Here is a 20,616-nt window from a genome sequence, read left to right on the forward strand (position 1 = left end):
CCCTTCAAACACAGAGTGCTGTCCACCTTGAGCCTTTTATGAATGTGAAGTTACCACACCTATATGCACAGACTCTGTCTACACTCTGAGTTTGGGGATGGGGGAGAAGGAGGAGAGAGGCAAGAGCAAGGAAGAAGTTAAGAAGGGGGAAACGCAAAGCAGCTCTGATGCAAAGCTGTGGTGTTAACAGCAAAGCTTACCACATTAGCCCCTATGTAGCACTTACACAGAAGAGCTTGCTAACAGCTTGAAGCCCAGAGCAAACCCATTAAAATAAAGCTTTGGTACAGGCTTGGTGAGGGGAGCATTTAGCAGATGAAAGACAGGCACAGGAATCAAAATCAGCAGCTGTTTACACACCGAACTTATGCAAGTATGGCACAGCAAATTTAAAAACCCGCTAGACTAAACATAACAGACTAAAATAGTATTTTCATTTAGCAAAGGCCTTAAAAAAATATAGTTAGTTATCAAGCATGCCAAAGGAGTTGCATTTCTCATCAAGCATCAAAGGAAACAAGGAGCGATACAAAATTCTTTAAGCAGCAAGGACTGGTACAGCTACAGACAAGTTTGTCTTTTCCAGACATACACAGGCAGCACTGAAAATCCTGATCTGCTGTGAAACAAAAGAAAAGTTCTACTTCATATTGCTCACTAGTTATTTATTTGCACAGCAACAGAATGTACCTTCTACCAGTTAATGGTTTGACCTGCAACAAAAGCTAGTCCAGAGGAAACTGAAACAAAGAGGAGGACATCTAAGCTACCAGTTATAACAATCAACAGTTTATATTTTGTTTCCCGTTGGGAGCATGTCACACAGATCACCATGGTACTCAAGTTCCCTGCTATTTAGGTCCCTATCTTTTACTCCTTCCAAACAACTGCATGCAATTAAGAATTGTGGAATGAAGCTGGAGTGAAGCAAAAGTCAGCTAGTGCGAGCAGGAAGTTCCTCTAAAATACTTTCTCCTCTACAAGTTCCTTACAGTCAGGGAAAAGCATCCACTCTCTCTGCAGAGCATGGTCGCTTGTGGGAGTTTCGATTAACTCCATGACTGAGAATTTTGTAGCAGTACAAAGAGAATTCCACTTCCATCCTCAGTCAAGATGTTTTCCCTGGTCCCACTGTGACAGGACACATGCATTCACTGTGCTTGGGGCCATGCTCAAATTCTGCCCCCTAACTGGGCATCTAGTACACACAAAAACATCAAGTTCAAACTACACATGCTTTAACCTTGGGCTAACTGGAAGAGAGAGCATTATGAAGCAAGCAGTTCAAATTCAAACACTGCAAAGGCTTGTGCTAGCTTTGCAACCCTGAGTGACCCCATGAGTTATGACACATCAGCTACTAAACCCAACTGTTTCACTTGATTGAAATGTTGCTCCGCTCTGGTTCAATCACAGTAACTGAAATACACTTACTTGGGCTAAATGCTGCAGGGAAGGCAAGTTCTATCATTAGTGCATCCGTAATCTATAAAACATGGCTTTGCAAAATAAATCACTTTGAACTTCCTAACTGTACTTCTCTCTCCACTTAAACCCCAGACAACACTCTTGAGACAGTCTTGACAGCATTCAAAACTCTTTGTGGGACAGCCTTTGTGTTTCCCAGACGTTCAAAGATGGAAATTCTTTCTGTAACTCTTTGCACTTTTCTTCCTTCTGCAACTCTCTACACCTTTCCTGCCCACGTTCAGCATGAAGTATAAAACTGATCTATGGGAGAAGACTGAGCAGTACAGAATGCAGCGGATTCACTCATGGATTCACTCTTAGAAAAAGTAAGAACAGTCATGGGTGTTAATTTCAGTGTTATTTAAAATACAGTTTTCTCTAACAAAACATATATACAAGCAAACTTGCACAAGCAAGTATCCCTACAGACTAATCAAGCTATTCCTCCTGAAGGCTAGAGAGGAAGGAAAAGGTAGTCTCTCTCCCATTAAAGTATTTGTGAACTGTTCAGGCACTATGGCAACGAGACAAAAAAAAAAAAAAAAAAAAAAAAAAGACTTGTTTAATCAGAGGAAAACACTCCAACAGTCTGCATTTTCGCTCATATAGAATGCCACTTTTATACATTAATATATTTAGCTTTTATGAAAATTTTATCTCAGAATAACGCATATTTATCGTACTATTTGCCTTTCATTTTTCTTTACCTTAAAAATAGTTTTAAAAACCCCACCAAATCAGTAATCTCAACTCTCTCTCTGCTGTTGCAAATGAACACCCTTCACAAACATATTTTGACCTTTTGTCCAACCTATAATATTGGATAGGATTTTAACAGTCTATTGCCAGAAAGAACCGCAGCATCCCTCCCAAACCAAGAAAAAGTCACATAAAGTTTTCTTATGCTGTACAGAGAAACCCTAATGTTTTGGGTTCCTTTAGGGGCAGCAGCCCCTGCCTTGCTCTTCCAAAGACAGAATTGTTACTCCAGCTCTCAAAGCAGAAGTTATCCTTGCATCCAGTTCTGCTAGTGTTACAAGTCATCTCTTGCAGCTACTGTTCTTACAATGAAAACTTCCTGCCCACACAGAGGGGAAGTCTTAGCAGCAAAAGACACACACAGGAAAGAAAGGCATTTTATCTTCAACAGCCTGCAGTCTGCCACCTCCACAATAGGTCAGCAGTCAGAAACAACTGCATGAACACACCAAGGCTTTACTCTATCTTAAGCTTAGGATTTTTTAAATTTCCAGCTCCTTCCTCCTTCTGGACTCATTCACTCCAACCTCATTTTGATTTTTTCCTCTGAGTTGGTGAGAAAGGGAAGAGAATACCTGAAGCCCTAGGAGATAAATAAGGAGACAAAGTCAAATTAAAATAATAAAAATAATAAAAAAAAAAGAGCTGGCAACGTTAATTGAGGATCCTTGTGAGAGACAGGAACATAAAAGTTGGCTGGCGAAAAGCACATTTCCACATCAGAAGTGATCCTACTGGTCTTAGGAAGCTGAAAGCCTAGAAAATTACCTCTTCTTCAATCTTCTGCTAGGTGTAAAGGAGAAAACTTGTGCAGCTGCATGAGGAAGGTTCATCAGCCTATACCAAACCAAGCACAATCCTTTCCTCACATAATCTCCTTCTCTAGGATCCTAAAAGGTTGCTCGAGAAAGAGATTGACCATCACCCACCTGAGACCACTAAAATCAGAATTCTACAGGGACACAGCCATCCACCGAGTCTCCCAGTTTCTATGAGGGTCAATCACCACAATAACAACAAAGAAATTAACTGAAGAGTCAGGAGAATTAAAACCTGACCTCCAGGGGAAACAACAGACTTAACAAGTATGATTCATAAGCATTAAAAAATGGTCATTAGAGTCCCAACAGAACAGAATCTCAAGTCACACCAGAGAACTGACTCTAAGCACTACAGAAAATCTGCTATTAATTTTAATGTCTGCGTTGCAAAAAATAACAGAAAAGTGCGGACTACTGAAATGCCAACCAGGTAACTCTAACTTGGCACTCTTCAACTAGAGCTAAGACTCTGATGGGACCAAAAGGTCAGTACTGCAACATGGCATTTGAACATTATGTTGGAAATTTAGCTATACTCAAAGCTGGAATGCAGTCTAAGTGACCCGACTTGCAGTCTATACATAACAACTAAGAGCATAACAAAATTTACTAATTCTTGTTCTGTGGCAAAGAAACAAAGGAATCATAATGCAAAAGCTTCTGATATTACTATGTACAGCTGTGGGAAAGGGAAGGTGAGTTTTAACACACTGAATGAATGTTATGCCAGTATAATTCACTACAAGAAAATAAGAACTACAACACAGCATCAAGCTGTGCTACCCGAAGTCAAAGAAAATAATTTAATTAAAAGCATTCAACCAACACAAGCTCACTGCTAATACCAGATGATTTGCTGATCACTTGGGAAAGGAATCTATCAACGATAAACCAGCTTTTGATATCTGCAGATGCACAAAGACTATTTTCTTCAGCTCAGCTAAATAACTGGCTCACTCACAGAGAAGCCAGCTGGGAGGAGAGCTTAGAAAGACCTGTCCACCCTTTCCAATCAATGAAAAAGAACTTGATGCTAAAACCAGAGGTATGTTAGATCACGGCTACTGTATTTGTTTTTATTTTTAGAACTGTTTGATGCACTAGTGAAATCCAACCAGTAACACTAGATTTGCTAATTGTAAAAACTATCTTGTTAAATTTTACATCTACCATACCATTAAACTCTTATGCTAAAGAAAACAAGTTTACGCATAGGTGTGTATGTATATCTATAAAAACTCATTTAACAGTTCTAAACTAGAACTGTCAAAACTATGCTTAGATATTAAAATACCCTCTTCTGCATTTTTAGTTAAAACATCTGGACACTATGCATACAGAAGAAGGTAACTATCACTCAGCATTTTTCAACATGATTAAAGTCAAAGCTTCAGAATCTGGATCTTAAGCTACATAACCACCAAAGCATGCATATAGTACCTGGAACTACCAAAAGTCGTATGTAAATGCAGCTGTCAGTTATCAATAATAAACTTTAAAAAAAAAAATGCAAAACAGTATTATAACCAGGTATTAGATCAAAATTTCTTTTCTCTCCTGATTTAAATCACAATTAAAATCCTGGAGTTAAATAAAGCTATCCTTTTTCACAATCTAAATTCTGAAAAATAGAGCCATCTGTAATTAGAATACACATCCTGCACACATCAATGGACAGACTGAAAGAAGTTAGCATCATAGTACATTTGACTGCATCTATCTGTACTGATCAGTTCAATCTTCAGAAAAATCCGGGGCAGAGGGGCAGGACTGTCTAGGAAGAGTCAAAGAGTATTTTATTTATCATCAGCTATATGTAATTCTACAACCCCTCGTTTGCTTTTCAACCAGTTTTGTTGCTTATTTTCTTTTCTGTTCTATACTTAGCTTACGCATTTACACTACTGTATTTTGCCTTTGTATGCACAAAAAGATTTGAACAAAAGCCAGTTTTTCCCCAACTTCTTTTCATATCCTGTGCAAGATTTATGACAAAAGATCAAGGAAGCCAACAGTCCAAGCAGTGTTTATGGGTAACTGTCCAGCTGACTTCGAACCACTAACTTAATTTTGCCACCTTATAGGAACCAGATAGGATGGGGAGGCTTCTGCTTGCTTCCACTTCAAATTTCCACCCTATTACTGGGGTGGGGTTTTTAGCATGGCGTTGGTTGGGTTTTTTTGCTTTAATGAGTATCACACAAGGATTCTTATGAGGTTTACCTTAACCCAAATGAAATGCAATGATATGTTACTTATTTGAGGGGTTATAGTCAATAATAAAGTTGCCTTTCACAATAAGAACTTGCATTTAGGAGTTAATATAAGGTTTATAACCTTCTGCATGTCCAGCAAGGATGCATTCACTGACACACACCCTTTTTTTTTTTGTAACTACTGAACAAGGAAAAGCCACTGGCTGAATATGGGAGAACCAGAACTTCTTTATCACAGCCCTTGGCACCAGAAGCTACCTCTACAGAAGCAAAATATTAGCTAAAATTAAAGCACTGAAATGCCACATGCCAAACTATGTAACTACTTAAAGCAATCATCTGTGTAATGCACCATCAGGTATAAAGTATGCATTCACCTGAAAAAGAAAAAAAATAAATAAATCTGAGCTTTCCAGTGGTAACCAAGCAACCAAGAGCAGAAAATGTGAAGCTTTCAAAATAGAAGTGCAAACCAAAGCTGAAATTAATTATTTAAAAGTCAATCCAGCTGGTTTATCAACCACTCTCTAAAAGCCTTTCTTATAAAAGCTCCTGTTTAATCTCTGACCTCTTAAGCAAATAAACAAAAGGCAATTTTTAAAAAGATGCCTTCCACAGCATATATTCTATTGCTCCCCCAGCACTCCAAAAGCAGATTTACTACTCTGCTCAAATCTAGGAATTTTCATTTAACCTAAATATTTATCAAGCTCTCTTTATGAAAATGTAAACTTCCTTTTACAAGAAACTATCAAAACCATACTCCAAAGATACAATAATTTACTGGTTTATGTTTCGGGTTAATTAGCATCCAATGAGTTGGCACAATAAATGAGGGGAAGCACAAATTGTACATTTTTACAAGTCGTTGTTTAAACTCCAACTTCCCAGTAAAATACTTGATTCCAGAGACCTTAAAGACAAAGATCATAAACCAGCCTGTTCTTAACTCTGCATATCCAAGAAGATACACAGATGCTTGCATCATTACTTTTAGCAGCAACTGTGCATTTTTTTTTGCTCAGCTCCAGGACCTTCTCCTACTGCTTTAGATTAAGACTAATAAAAGGTATCTCTTAAGTCACCTTAAAGATTCTTTAATTTTCTTTTATACTTTTATTGCGTTAAAAATCAGTGAATCACATTGTAGATTCTCATTATCAAAAAAACCCCCGATGTTGTGATTCAGAATCAAACCTAGACTCACTGAGGAGCTACAAAGGAATGCCTAATCTAGTAAAATGCCCTAAACCATATGCCTAATTAGAGACCCAGCTTCAGATGTCCAATCCAGATCTTTACACAGGTACCTAGTCTCAATCACTCCCTGTTTCTCCAGTGTACCTCACTGATGTTCTGCTATTGCTTGATACCAGCTCAATTAAAAGCCCAAAGATTTATTGAAAACTATATAGCTGTCTTTCAAAAATAGTCAATCCATTGATCCCATCTCAGTCTTTTCATATAATTAACAATATTTCACATTTACCTACGTGTCTGCTCCTAATTACACTAACCAGGACTACAAGTATGCCCGTATGTCTTTTTCCTTGTTTGTCTTTAACTATAGCTTAGCACATGTAATAGCAAGACCGCAGCTGGCAGAATCACACATGCATAAAAGCTGCCAGCGCTTCCAGTTTTCTCGCAATTGCGTTCTCCTACTTCAGGAATACACCTCTAAAACAGTGTCTAACTCCACTACTCGAAAGAACAGGAAATATTTCAGCTATTTACAACAGAGAGGTACTGTAGGGTGGGGTTCAGACAAAAATTGCAGCTTTGTGTCTGTCTTTTTTTTTTCCATTGTCAGTTTCATATGTGCAACCATGAAATGTAATCCCCCATAACACATCAATTGGGAATGCTTTCATAAATTATATAAGACCTGTTTCACGGGTACAAAACATGGTTATTTCAAAGAAATACCACTGCACAATAAACAGTCTTTCTTTTGACCAGCATGTACAGTCTCCCTGGTCTGTGTTATTTTTCTCTAGCTCACGGCCATCTCACAAGAAAATCATATACAATTTAGAACCATAAAAGACATCATGTGACTGAACTATGTCCAGACAGCACACATTCATTCACACAGCTTCCTGTTTTTTTCTCTTAACAGAATATGCATAAGTATTGAGATATTCGCTTTCATCTGCTTCCATCAAAACCTCAGTAATTTTTAATGAGCTTTCAAATTTTTAGATTTCTATGGCTCCCACCTTCAGGATGCTCTCATCTGGACTGAGTCATACCTCCATGCATGTATTATTTTTTCATCTTTAAACACAAGACCATAACATTCAAACCACCACCAGGAGCCCACAGGTTCACAATCACCTCTCCAATGACTACACGCAATTTCTTACTTCAACGCCTCTCTTACAATCAACGAAAATCATAATCTTAAGTGGAAATTTAAAGAACACACTTTTATTTTTCAGTATGTCACTTCTGAAGTCCTTCTCCTGTAACCATACAAAGTTTCCAAGCGGCTATGCTATCGATGTGGATTTCAAGCCATCAGAATTTTAAAAAGCAAGCCTTACAGCTTGCTCCCCCTTTGTGCAAGGCAACACACAATAAGGGCCTTTTAAACGTCAGATGTCAAAACTGAGAAAGAAGATGCAGCAGTTCAATTCTGAAAAGTTAAACCAACCCTCCTCTAAAAACGTAAGCCATGCACGGAAAGGTTTCCCTCCCGCGACCCCCCCGCGGCGAGCGGGCGGCCGTGCAGCACGGCACACCTCCGGCACCGGCCGGGCCCCGCACCCCGCCGCACCTCCCGCCTCACCAGCTGCCTCCGCCTCCATTTTCACTTCCAGCCCCAAATTTATCCTCCTCTGCTTCCAAGAAGCTCCCTCGGTACCGACATCGCCAGCAGACACCTCCTCACCTGAGTAACATCTACCTGTCTGCCCAGCCGCGCTGCGTACCCCTGAGTTACGCATTTTGTACCTGAAGCACATTCTGTGATTTGCACCGCGACATGAACTCTTTTCCACACATCTCCCCAGCGGGGTCAGGAAGGGGGGCCGGGGGGGGGGGAGAGGGAAGGATACCACACACACACACATACACAATATATATATATATATAAAACAACCACCGTAGATATAAAAGGAACGAACAACCCACACGCTGCAGCCTCCGGCGCGGCAGGATTCTCCTTCCCGGAGGCGTCCCCCCCCTGCCCAGGCCATGCGGGGACGACGCCCCTCGGCGGCCCGCAGGCTGCCACACCTCCCGGCGGGGCGGCCTCCTTCCCGCCCGCCCTCGGTGGCCGTTAACGGAAGCCCCGCGCGCTGCCCGCCGGACAACGCACCCCGCTGCGCGCCGCCGCTCCCCCGCGGGAAAGCCCGGCGGGATCCGGCCTGTCCCACGCGCGTCCGCGACCGTGTCATGGGCACGGGGAAGCGCGGGGCACGGCCGCCTCCTCCCCCCACCGCGCCGCCGCCTCCCACAATGCACCGTGGGCGCTCCCCGCTGAAGCCACTTCCTCGCCCGACAGCCGCCCCGCGCCGCCGGCCCCCGGCCCCACTCACATGCGTCGATCTCCTCCTGCAGGTCCTCCTGGAGCAGCGACAGATCTGCGGGAGATACACCATGTGCCAAGGCGCCCGGCCCGCCGCGCCCCCGCCACGCGTGACCCGGCCCGCCCGCGGGGCCGCCCCCCGCCGCCGCTGACGGGCTCCGCAGGCTGCGCCCCGGCGCCCTCCCCGGCCTGACCCCACCCCGCGGCCCCCGCGCTCCGAGCCGGACAGCGGCGGGAAGCGCTTCCGAAGCCGGGGCGGGGGAGCCCGGGGGGGGGGGGGAGGGCTGGCGCCTCACCGGGGAGGCGGCGTGTGCGGAAAGGGGGAGGGGGGCGCTACCTACCCGCCATCTTGCTGCAGCCCCCGCGGGGCGCCCGCCTACATTTACCCGGCGGCCGAGCGAGGCAGGGGGCGGCGGGAGCGGGCAGGCCCGGTGCGGTCCAGGCCCCGGGCCCGGCGGCGTCTCCCTGCGTCCCCGGGAGAGTCGCGGGAGGGAGGAGGGAGCGGGCGGGCGGAGGAAGGCGGGAGGAGGGGTCTGGGCCGGACACGCTGCCCCCGCCTCCGCCCGACGGAGTCGCGCTCGCTCGCACAGGCGGCCGCGCCTCCCCGCCCCTCGCTCTGACTCACGGCCGGAGCGGCACGGCGCGGCCCGCGGGCGGCGAAGCCGGCGACCGGCGGGGCACGGCACAGCACGGCCCGCTCACCTGGGCTCGCCCCCCGCCCCAGCCGCCCTCCCGGGGCTCGGCTGGGTACCTCCTGCCGCCCGCCGAGGGGCGGGCATGGCGGCGGGCTGAGGCGTTGCCCCACGGCGCTCCCGTGCGGCGGGGCCGGCCGGAGGGAAGGGCCCCCGCCTCGCGCCGCGTGGCGCCGCTTCCAGGGGAGAGGGTCTGGGCGAGACAGCGGGGCCGCAAAGTCCCTGCTTCGGGCCTTGCGGGGTCGCCCGAGGAGAAGGGACCCCCGCGAGGTGGCCCTGCCACCGGCGCCCTGCGACCTGCCGGCTTCCAGCGGCCGAGAAGCTCTGGCTGAAAAACACGGGCTGTGCTCCGCTCGGCCGCCTGCCTTCTAAAAATACACGATTTAGTTGAATGTATGTGCAAAAGCATCTATCATTTTCGGCTTTTGTTGGCTTTACCTTATGGTCAGTGCTGATAGTTGTTGTCATCTTAAATAGGTTTTCCACTGTAAATGAGAAGATGAAGTGCTGGATAAAAAGGATGCTCTAATTAGTTGATACCCAGAGCACTGGGTAAAGGAAAGGAACATTACTGGTGCTACCTGGGAGTCTTATCCGAGCCTTCCAACAGCCTTATTTTTATGTCAGTAATAGATGAAGTTGTTAATACTCTGGAAAACAAAATAAGTTGGTTTTGTTCAGTTTTTCAGAAAAGGATGCAATTTCAGTAGTTCTGTTTTTAACTGAGTGTTTGACAGAATGTCTTGTAAGCTGCTCTTTAACATCTTAAAGGTTTTTTTTTATTTTGTAAGTTGGACAAGGAGTAAATCTCTGTAGTCATTCTCTTTGCTATAGAGGCTGAAAATGTGTAATCTTCTTTTAAAATGCATCTATCCTTTTCCTTACAATCCTATAGGACAAGCTGAGTCCTGTTTCATGCCCATTCAATCTTCAGACAAGTCACTAGGGCCAACTGGATACTGATTACCCAACACTTGCTTTTATTCAGATATATAACCTCAAAATTGGAGTAAATCAAGTAAATTCACCATGACTAAGTTATATGAACCATGCTATTTTCTGCCAGTGTAATTTAAGAGGCGATTCAGGGGAAATACTTGACATCACAAATCACTGGCAATGCTGGATGTAATAGCAATATACCTAGAACAGAAAAGTAAAGTGTACTTGAAGATCCCATTTTTATTATCTCTGTTGCTGCAAGTTATTTCCAGGAAGTTTTTTCTCATCTCCTCTCTGCATCCTTCACCACAATTGAGGCCCAGTTTTGCTTCCTCTGAATTCAGTAACAGCTTAAAATGTGATGTGTTTTGTTCCACTGAAAGAATCGAGAGGTTTGGTTCCTTTTTCCAACTATACGAAGAGGCAGTAATGCACGCTGACTATAGGTTACTGTGGTCTGAGACCATCAAAGCTACCTTGACCATTATTATTGTCATCAGAATGAGAAATGGAACTTAGTGAGATACATCTATGACAGTTGGGTTTATAATTTGGAATGCACCAGAATTACTGCTCTTAAAAGTGTAATAATAGTGTTAATTATCATCAGTTAAGGATTGCCCCACATGTAATGGTCTCTGAAGTGTTTTGTTTTGTATTTCTATGTACATATTTGTTTAAAGAAAGGAAGTACAATTTATGCAATAAAGCAAGTTAAAATGATTGGATAAGATTATACTTAACATAATTATACATAAATGAATTTTGGATCTTCCTATGTGCATGTGCTCTTCTTAAGTGGTGGTTAGTTCTTTCTCTGTAGGCAGGACTGTGTTGTATTTAAATAGCACAGATAACAAGGATAAGTGTGATTTAGCCTTGCAAGACAAATTATAATTGTTCATGAACTGCAATTTTTTTTGCTATGTATTACCCATAGAACATCAGACTCTTCGTCAGGCGCAGCTGGTCCCAGCAATATTGCTAGCAGCCATCAGGAAAGGTCTCTTCCTTTGTGAGTAGAAACTCTGCGGCAAAACCTTTGGCTTATACAGTGATACACACATGGAGAGGGGAAAATAATTTTAAAAAAATGTGTAATTGTTTGGCTTCATGCTAACACACAACGCAAAATCCCACTTAATGAATAAGTAACCAGGTATTTCTACACTTCTAGGCTTCAGTGAATCCCCAGGTACTGATTAAGGGCCTGATTCAAAGTTGAAGTTGGTGGTAAGATTCCCTGCCACTGGTCACATGCAAGGCAGACAGAGACCCTGTAAGTGTACAACAGACACTGACTCTTTCAGACAGCATGATGAACTGCCATTCTAAAATAACATACCTAATTATCCAACAAGACGTGTTAAAGAGCAAGTAATATAGCACCTGCTAAAAAATTCTAGCACATTTTATACTGGAGTTCTCATTGCCAGTTTGAGTACACTTACAGGTGCTGGAAAGTAAAAAAAGCTAAGAAATAAACTCAACGTTCGCACACGCTATCCCATGGAAAAACACGCTACAAAGGGTGGAAGCCAAGGCTATGGATGGAAGGATACAAATGGAAGGCTCTTTGGCAAGATCCTTTGCCTGTGATAGAAGACACAAGACACGTGTATTGCTATCTATGTGATGTATCTCAAAAAAAGTCCACAGCAATCAGCAAGACATTACAGTATTTACATAAATTACTACATAAATCCTTTCAAACCTACACAAGTGACCAAGTTAGACACAAGATACACAACATCCATCTAGACATATCTGCAACATGTTATTCTGTAGTTGGATTAGTAACATTTCTTCAGTCAAAACTGCTGCAGGTGTAAAGGCCTCAGGCTCAAAACCCTGCAGCCCCAAGAATTCACGCTTATCGCTATATTATTATCTAGCATATTATTATCTGTTTTCTTTCATTTGCTGTGAAGAAGCAAGTCTGATCAGATAACAATGCTAGCTTTCAATGTCTGCATATTAACTAGCTTTGCATTTCTCACAGGCTACCCTTCCTGTGTGGAAGGAGCTTCCTGTAAGTACCTATGCAGCCATCTTGCTACCCTCCTTCAGATTCCTCTTCAAAACTCCCTTTTCCTGTAAAGCCTACCAAAAATGTGCTGGGGTTAGACTGCTGGTGCACCAAGGCAACTACTTATCCTCTTGAGTTATCCTGAGTCATAGTTTTCTTGTCCACCCCCAGGATTTTGTCTGCACGCATATGCTGTGCTTTATGGCTAAACTATACACTGTTTACTTCTTAGACCACCTTTTTGTTCTTTATAGAGTGCTTAACCAAAATTGGCCCATGACTAAACACACAGATTAAGATACATATACACACACATAAGCACAGGAGTACCTATAATACCTATGGATGCAGGTGAAAACCTGATGGCTGAAGCCTGGGGCACAGTCAATTTGCATTTGAAAATACAGTAAAGCCTTTCTGCTAAAAAAGAGGTGTTAGTCATAAAACTTGTCTCCTTTCCCTTTTCCTTCCTTCTCTCCTTCCCTTCCCTAGTCGTGTTCTTTTTTTTCCCCTCCAATAAAAATACTGGAGGGTTTTTTTTGATACATACCTTGTGGTTGTGAAAGTTTTTGACAGTGCGCTAGTCATATTTGTTTAGCTTTCCATGTTTCCTGAGTAAAAGCTTGAGCTGGTGAGTACCTGCAAACCTTAATATCAGAGTCCAGCTGCCACTGCTCCCAGTGAAGGCCTCACAGAAGAATCATAAACACATTAGTATGCCAACCATGAATAACTTAACACCTAAATTTGCTGACAAAGAGCTTGGTTAATACAAAATTAAGTTTGCCTTGTGGGTTCCTTATGTCATTCCAGGACAGCAAAAAATTCAGCAGCAAGCTCAAGTGATGCTCAAACCCCTGAAAACTAGGACATATCCACCTGAGGTACACCCCGGTGCAACATTAAGGCTACACCGAGGGCTCACAATAGCTCTTGGAATTAATTTGCAAACAAATCTATAGCACCAATGGCATGAAGATGGTAGCTGTGTGGGCAAACAGAAGAGAGGCATGTAAATCTGGAGACAAGTCTTGCAATTAATACCACTACCGGTGGTGACATCCCCAACTCCTTTGGCTATAGACACTGCATGAGAGTGGTCTGTGATCTTTACAGTGGGCAAATGAAAGTTTCTGTATCTGATTCTGTAGGTGCTCAAGCTCACTGTGAAAAAGGTCAAAGAATTAATGTGTCAGAGCTGTTTCAGGGAGCTGCATCTCAGTGTTTGAGTGCAGCATTTGTACAGGATTCCCTGTTAAGTAGCACTGGTCCGGACACAAGTTTTCCTTTAAGAGATGATCTGCTTCAGGAATCATGTGTATGCTACCGGAAGACTGAGTCACTGATCAAACAAGGCAAAGTTCAGGTCGTACCAATGTACCTTAGCTCTGGATTTCCTGGTTCTCAGGGGTTTGTGGCTCACCAACATACTGGAAAGAAATAAGACTGGGCAATCAGGAGCTGAATCTTTTCCTCAGTGAACTGCCAGTTTAATTTATTTCTTTATTTTGAGCAAGGAGAAAAAAAAATCCAAATTTTAACTACTTCAAGAAATTACAGCAACTACATATAAGTGTAGCTGGGATACTATTGTAGTAGATACTGATATCCCCCAACCCTTCATCCTAGATCTCCAAACAATTTTGAAAGGAAATAAATATCATTATTCTCATCTTACAGGTAAGGAAACAGAGAACAAAAGAAGAAAATGTGCCTGATATTGCTCGAGGCCTGAGATGAAAAACAGTGAATAAAATAAAGCACACCCAAAAAATCTGTGCTATTTTTTGCTATCTGATGCCACTGCATATATGACAGGTAGCAATCTAATGCGTGGTTCCTAATGTGCCAGCTCCGAGTCGTATGCCAGGCCAGACCCTGCCTCCCTGTTAGACCTGTACTTGAGTCAGCCGGGCTTTCCAGCCTTTCCTCAGCCCACGCAGTCTCCCTTCCCCACCCAACCGGTCCCTACCTGGCAATACCTAACCTGATTTTCAGATTAATATATTTGCATTTATTCACTCCTCCATTTCCTGGTCTACTGAGTTTAAATTTGCATCTCTCTAGGTCTGCTGAGATACTGGCACATACAATCAGCTTTCACAAGAAGAGTGTGAGCTGACTGTATGTGCTCACGCCCTGAATCAGAGTGCTCGCATCTTCTGAATCAGAGATGAGCTATTCAGATCCCAGAACATATCTCAGAGGGACAAATGGGACTGAACTACCATTACCACCAAACCTGCTTTTCCTTTTGGTGGTTGTCCTCCAACATCACTTTCACATCCTTCCAACTGGTCCCTTCCTAAGATCCTTTCTCTTCTTACTACAGCACCAGCTCTCCCCACCCTCTTGCCCCTCCATCCCAAATTCCTTGCAGCAAGCTGCTGTGTACCTCACTTCTAGTTCTGTTTTCATTGATAGTTTTTGAACCTTCTTACTGTTTTCATATACTCACATTGCATTTTTTTCCAAAGTAAAATAGAAACAAACCCCAAATCCTGGCAGAAGTGGAGCCTGGCAACCTGTCTGCGGACCTTTTTCAGATTTGAACTGGGTTTATGTCAGATCCAAGAGTAACACTGTTTCACAACCCGTGTGGATACTGGCCGGCTGGAAGTCGCCTTGGCCACCCTATTCAGCCAGCAGCAGTGTAATCCATTTAGTCAGGGAGAAATGGGTATGTGCCCATGCAGGCAGCCATGCTCTATTTTGCTGATCTGAAGGGTAGTAAGGTGCCAGTGGGATGCCTGTCAGGAGAATGATTGCTTTAGGACATGGCTTGTTATCCCAGTCTGTGTGATTGCTAGGACATGTCAATCCTAAAAAATGTGAGGGGTGGAGATGTCAAGGGGTTACATCCTAAGAACTCTTTGTTTAGATAACCCTGGCTCTTGTAGGAAGCACACTGAATTTCGGGGTCAGTTACACACGTGTATTTTAGACCTTTGGAGGAGTTAGTCTTTAGATGTGCGTATTTGTACAGTCTTTTGAGGGCAGATGTGAGCTCATTCTGCTTGTGCTCCAACTCAAATCAATAGCTGTGTAATTACAGTTCACGTAGCACTGAGCCCAGACAGATGTATGGACAGGCAGTGGCACAACATTTGGAAATCAGTCAAATATATCCAAGATATAGCAGAGGTCTGTTCATTAAAGAAGTAATTGAAACTGAAGTTGTTCTTCTAAAAGTGGAAGCTGAGAATATTCTAAAAGACTATCTATCTTATTTACAGTGTTAGAAAATGATCTGCAGACTATGAGCAAGGATTGTATAGCAGAGGGAAAAACCACCAAAAAGCCACCCAAAATAAGAGGACAACTGAATGATGGTTCTTGATATGTGCCAGTTCCTACACAAAACTTTTCAGCTATTGAACTGGGAGGGAATCCAAAGAACAAAGTGTTTTATTTGAAACCAATGTACACAAAACTAGACGGGAGAAAAATAAACATAAAACCCCATGTATAATCTCTGCAGAAGATGGTGATACAGTATGAGTTATGAAATCCAACAGTATACAGGGCCAGATGGTTTGTAATAGCAAGTACCAAAAGTTTAAAGAGCCGTCTGGTCCAAAAATAGTCCCTTTGTATAATTAAATTACCTAGGATGTGAAAGGGACATTATGGTCCTAAAGCAACTCCTGGCTAGGCTCATTTCTCAATAATTTCCAAATTAGCTTTTCTCACTTGATATATAAATGACCATTTCCTATTTTTCTTACTATCATAGGGCCTGAACCACTGGATGCCTGGTTGTGATACAAATGTAAGCTGTAGTATTTTTTAACTGTGGGAACAGTTAAAGAGTGTCAGGTATATTAAGAAGCTTTAGATTACTGCACTTAAACTTCTTCTTGGATCCAGGCACAGGCAACATTTCAGGGTCAAAGGTTTTTGTTTAAAATGAGATTTAATTTACGTAGACCATAGCATTGCCAATAATATCTTGAACTGGGTGTGTTTTATTGGGTGATTCATAAAGAAAGTCAGACAAAGTATGCACAGTGGTATTGGAATGTGGGTGGGATCAAAGTAATGATTTAGTGGAATATGTTTTTCAAGCACAGCATACAGGAAATCTTTCTGAATAAAGATGGATTTACCCCATGAGAACCTCAGTATATTTCCAAGTGTTATTTATTCCAGTGAAACCCAGTGAAAATATCAAAGTAAAACAAGAAACCTCATCGTTCACCTTCATATTCCATTGGCAATGAGACTACAGGCAGACTGGTTGGGAGTAAAGGGCAGGAAAATGAATAAAATTAATAAAAATAACATTTATTTAAAAGGACACTGTCTGCAGTTCCAAAATAGAAGAAATGTCTATCTATTCTCTAACAGGGTAGCTGCAACATTTTTATTTAAATACAATTTTGCTATTAAGTGAGGATCCATAAGCCCACTGAGATGGGTTTGTTGAGGCTGCACATTTGCATGCATATACCTCACTCCATCTGCACTCTTCCTCTTCACATCTCTTTCCAGGCAGCATTTTGAAAACCACAGAGCTGATTTTGTTTCTGAGACTAAGGAGCCACTCATACGGAAAGCAAGGAGCTCTAACACTGGGAAACTGAGTCCTGCTTAGGGGGTTTCATATTGGTATGAGTGATAATGTTGTCCTGAGTTCAATTATTAAAAAGCAAGCTGTTACGTTTATAAAACTTCTGTTTAATTATATTATGTTTAATTACTTTTTGGCTCCTGATCAAGAATTATGTCTTGCTTTTTTTATAGTGCTTGCTAAACAGTAAGAACAGAGTAGTCTGCCCTTATCCCTGCTTTCTCCGCTTTGATGCACTCAGAGGGCATAACCACCTTGGAAGCCCAGCCAAGTTGAGGGATGTTGTGGTGGGATCAGCAGAACACCTCTGCTTTTGTGCAGACCCAGAGGATGGTACAGCACGCGTCATACCATGCAGTGTACATGTGCTGTATGTCAGGGAGCCAGAGGAGACAGGCTTTCTCATTGCTTTAACAGTCCCAGTGCCTTTTTTCAGTGCCTCGGTATGATTCAGTGGCTAAATGGTGTTATGATAGTGGTAATCCTAACTGATTCCTTGGCATAATCCATGCATTTGTGAGGTAGGACAGCTCACTGGAGTAAGAGGAAAACTAGCCAGAGGAAGGTTGCAGATACCCTGTCTCATGAGGAAGAGTTTTATGGAGGAGAGGGAGCTTGCAAGACTCACGTTCCCAACAAGACAGGAGCAGAATGGGACAAGGCAAACTCTCCTGCTAACAGGAGCTAAAAGAAAGGTTGGCTCTGCCCCCAGTGCTGTAAAGGGTTCGGTATAGGAAGCAGTGTAGATACAATGTTTTCAGAGGGCTTTTTACCTTTGACTTGGAAAAGCAGTCTGCTGTTTTTCAAGACCTTTGTATAGAGAATTAATATTCCACAGATGCTATTTAGTTCTCAATATTTCCTATCAACTGTGGCTTTTTAAGGGTATGAATGCTATTAACCTGTGGTTAATGGATCAGCTTTAAATAACATATTACATCCTTTCACTCAAACGTCCATTAAGATTTAAATTAGATTAAATATACAGGGAAGATTCTGTTTTGTAATTTTTCTCAGCAAGAAACAGATGAAATAGAAGGCTGTGCTTGCTGCGGTATCCTTCACCTACCCATTAAAAGTTAATCTGTACAGTCCTCAAAATTGTCAGGAAGCAGAACTTCAGGATATTAGGAACTTGAAAACAAAGGAAAGGTTATTTCTCTTGAAAAGCTATAGTTTATATGCATTAATTATCTCATGATACCTTTTGGTAAGCAAACAGAAAAGCATGCAGTGTACAGCATGCCAGCGCAAGTTAGAGGAGAGGCAGAAAATTTGGCTTATCTTGAAAAAACAAGTTGTTAGAGCAATTTTATTTCTTTGATCCAGAGACAGAGCTTTCATAAAGATAGAGCTGGAAGCAGCATGTCTTGCTTTAAGACAGGCTCTGTGTGTGCTTATGCTCAAAAATCTCTGCATCCTTTTCTCTTCCACATTTAGCTCCTTAGTTGCCACTAGCACAGCATATGCGTGTTGAGCCTGATTACTTGCCTAATTGACCTCTTCCCTTGGGCTAGACAAACTAACCAACCAGCCCTCAGTTTGAGCTTATGTTCTGACCAGTCCAAGAATAGGTGTAGAACAGGTGACCCCTCAAAGGGGTGCTTACGTCCTTGCTCATGTGTTAGAGCAAGTAAAATGTGAGCTTGCTATTGCTATGGGGTAACACACCCAGGTAGTGCTGCGTTTGCATAGAAGTCTTTGAACCCACATAGTGTCATTTACCTCCCCTTCCTGCAGGACAGAGCCAGCCAGGAGCTCAATTTTTCTGCATCCTCTGTGCAAATCATTTGGGACCCAGCTCCCCAAATCCTGTTTCCAGAGCTCTGATTTCCTTACTTTCCAGGTTGCTGTTCGTTCTGCAGCCACAAGCAAGCGCTATGACCTACATCACCCAGGTGCCCAAGTGCTCCCATCCTCTGTGGAGGAGCCAAAGGGGATACTCCCACCCAGGTGCAGTTCATCTGAGCTTTTTTTGGAAGAGGGATTACAGTCAAGACACATGCCCAGACGTTCAGTGAACAATAGTAGCTCGAATAAAGTGCAAATTTTTCACGGGTGAAGCTCCTCCTTTGCTAATGACTGCATGAACACCTGGACCAGGGGGCTGGGGACCACATCTCCATTCTGGCCACCTGTCTTACTGAAAGGATTTATTTGGCTTCAGCAGGACTATGTCAAACTTAGACTTCAACCAAGAGCTGAAGAGTTCAGCTAAGAGATTTTTTTTTAATATGCCCTAACACCAAAATGAGACTTCTGACTCTTTCTGAGTTTTGACTGAACAGTATTTTGTCTCTGTCATAAATATTTTCTAATCCATTTTATCACCCTCCTGATATCATTAGAAAGATTATGACTGTGGTAGCTTCTCTCTAAGGTTGTCCTGCAGATAGATCTTCACTTTGCTACTCCATTACTGCAGATAACTAGTGCCAGTTCTCTTTAAACTATACCTTCACAACTGACCTTTCCAATAATTGCTTTATTATTTTAATTCTCATCAGTTCTTAAAACTTTTCTAGCTGTGAAGGTGAAAGATGTGATTTCCTGATCTAGGTGCCACTTGGTGAAGATATGTCTGCGTACCCTTAGAATGCAAGCTTAGTATAGAACTTTGCTTGGCATTTAACTGCCCTGAAAAATAACATTTAGAGCCTCTTCAGATACTGCAGGACCTTTGGACCTGATCCATGCATCACTGTTCAATCACCTTTAACGAAACCACAAAAAAATGAAGGGGAGGGTAAAAAACCTGGACTGATAAAATATGCTGCATTGTGCATATTTCCAATTTCTGCTCTTCACGTTAGTCTCTTAGTTATGTCTGGGTAATCAGCATCTTTTGGTACAGTCAAGGCCCTGAGAAGTCATAGCTTATTTGAAGAGACTACTATATCATTACTCCTCATTAGAAAAACAAAGCTGTTGATCAAGTAGTGCATTCTTTTCCTCCTTGTAAAATATTTTATTACTAAATATTCAAAACCCTACAAAACAAAACATACAGTCTTCTCATTTATTTTTAGGTTTGAACAAACTCAGATTATCTATGTTGAAGGCAAATTCTGAAGTCCATAAACAGGCAGTACTACCACTGATGTACATGGAAATTGGAATAAATATTAAACAAGGACCTGTTCTGAAAAGAAAAACACAGACATCATAACAGCAATAATCATAATTCATGTGGTCAAAACTGCAGGTTTCTTTAAGGGTTAATTTGTCCTCCTAAAGAACAGAGACCCAAAAGGAGATTTGGAGTTTACATCAAACATCCTCTGCACTTCAGAACTGTTTAGACTGGTGGTGGGAAGAGGAGAGGTCACACTCCCAAACTCAGTCTTAAGGTCATTTGAACACACATGAATTTCATTCATAGCAGAACCAGGGGAGATGGGGGAGGATGGGGGGGGGGGGGGGGGGGGAGAGCGGGTGGGGAGTTGGGGACTATCTTTCATGCTGTAGGAGATTTTTTTGAATTCATGAGAACTTCTTGATCAGATTTTTGTTCCTTTGAGATTTCTTTCTCAGATTGTTTTCCTGTTCAGTTTGGACTGCAAAGAAACCTCTCACTGT

General features: G+C 42.6%; 1 protein-coding gene across 10 annotated transcripts in view; it reads right to left on the reverse strand.

The window, feature by feature from the left end:
* PPP4R1 (protein phosphatase 4 regulatory subunit 1) overlaps window positions 1-14,254 on the reverse strand; it is a 71,244-nt gene extending 56,990 nt beyond the window's left edge. For 2 of the 10 annotated variants that reach the window (XM_080378980.1, XM_080378977.1), the window contains exons 1-2: window positions 9,143-12,997; window positions 8,812-8,856 (exon numbers count right to left, since the gene is read on the reverse strand). In XM_080378980.1, coding sequence (XP_080235106.1) covers window positions 8,812-8,856; window positions 9,143-9,149 — 52 coding nt within the window. In that variant the 5' untranslated portion in view covers window positions 9,150-12,997. Of the gene's footprint in view, window positions 1-8,404; window positions 8,519-8,591; window positions 8,728-8,811; window positions 8,857-9,142 lie in introns of those variants that run through there. The other 8 variants (XM_080378978.1, XM_080378974.1, XM_080378983.1 and 5 more) reach the window with 8 other exon arrangements.
* Between the last annotated feature and the right edge of the window lie 6,362 nt (window positions 14,255-20,616).

This window comes from Falco punctatus (assembly GCF_963210335.1).
Source record: "Falco punctatus genome assembly, chromosome: 3".
NCBI classification, from domain to species: Eukaryota; Metazoa; Chordata; class Aves; order Falconiformes; family Falconidae; genus Falco; species Falco punctatus.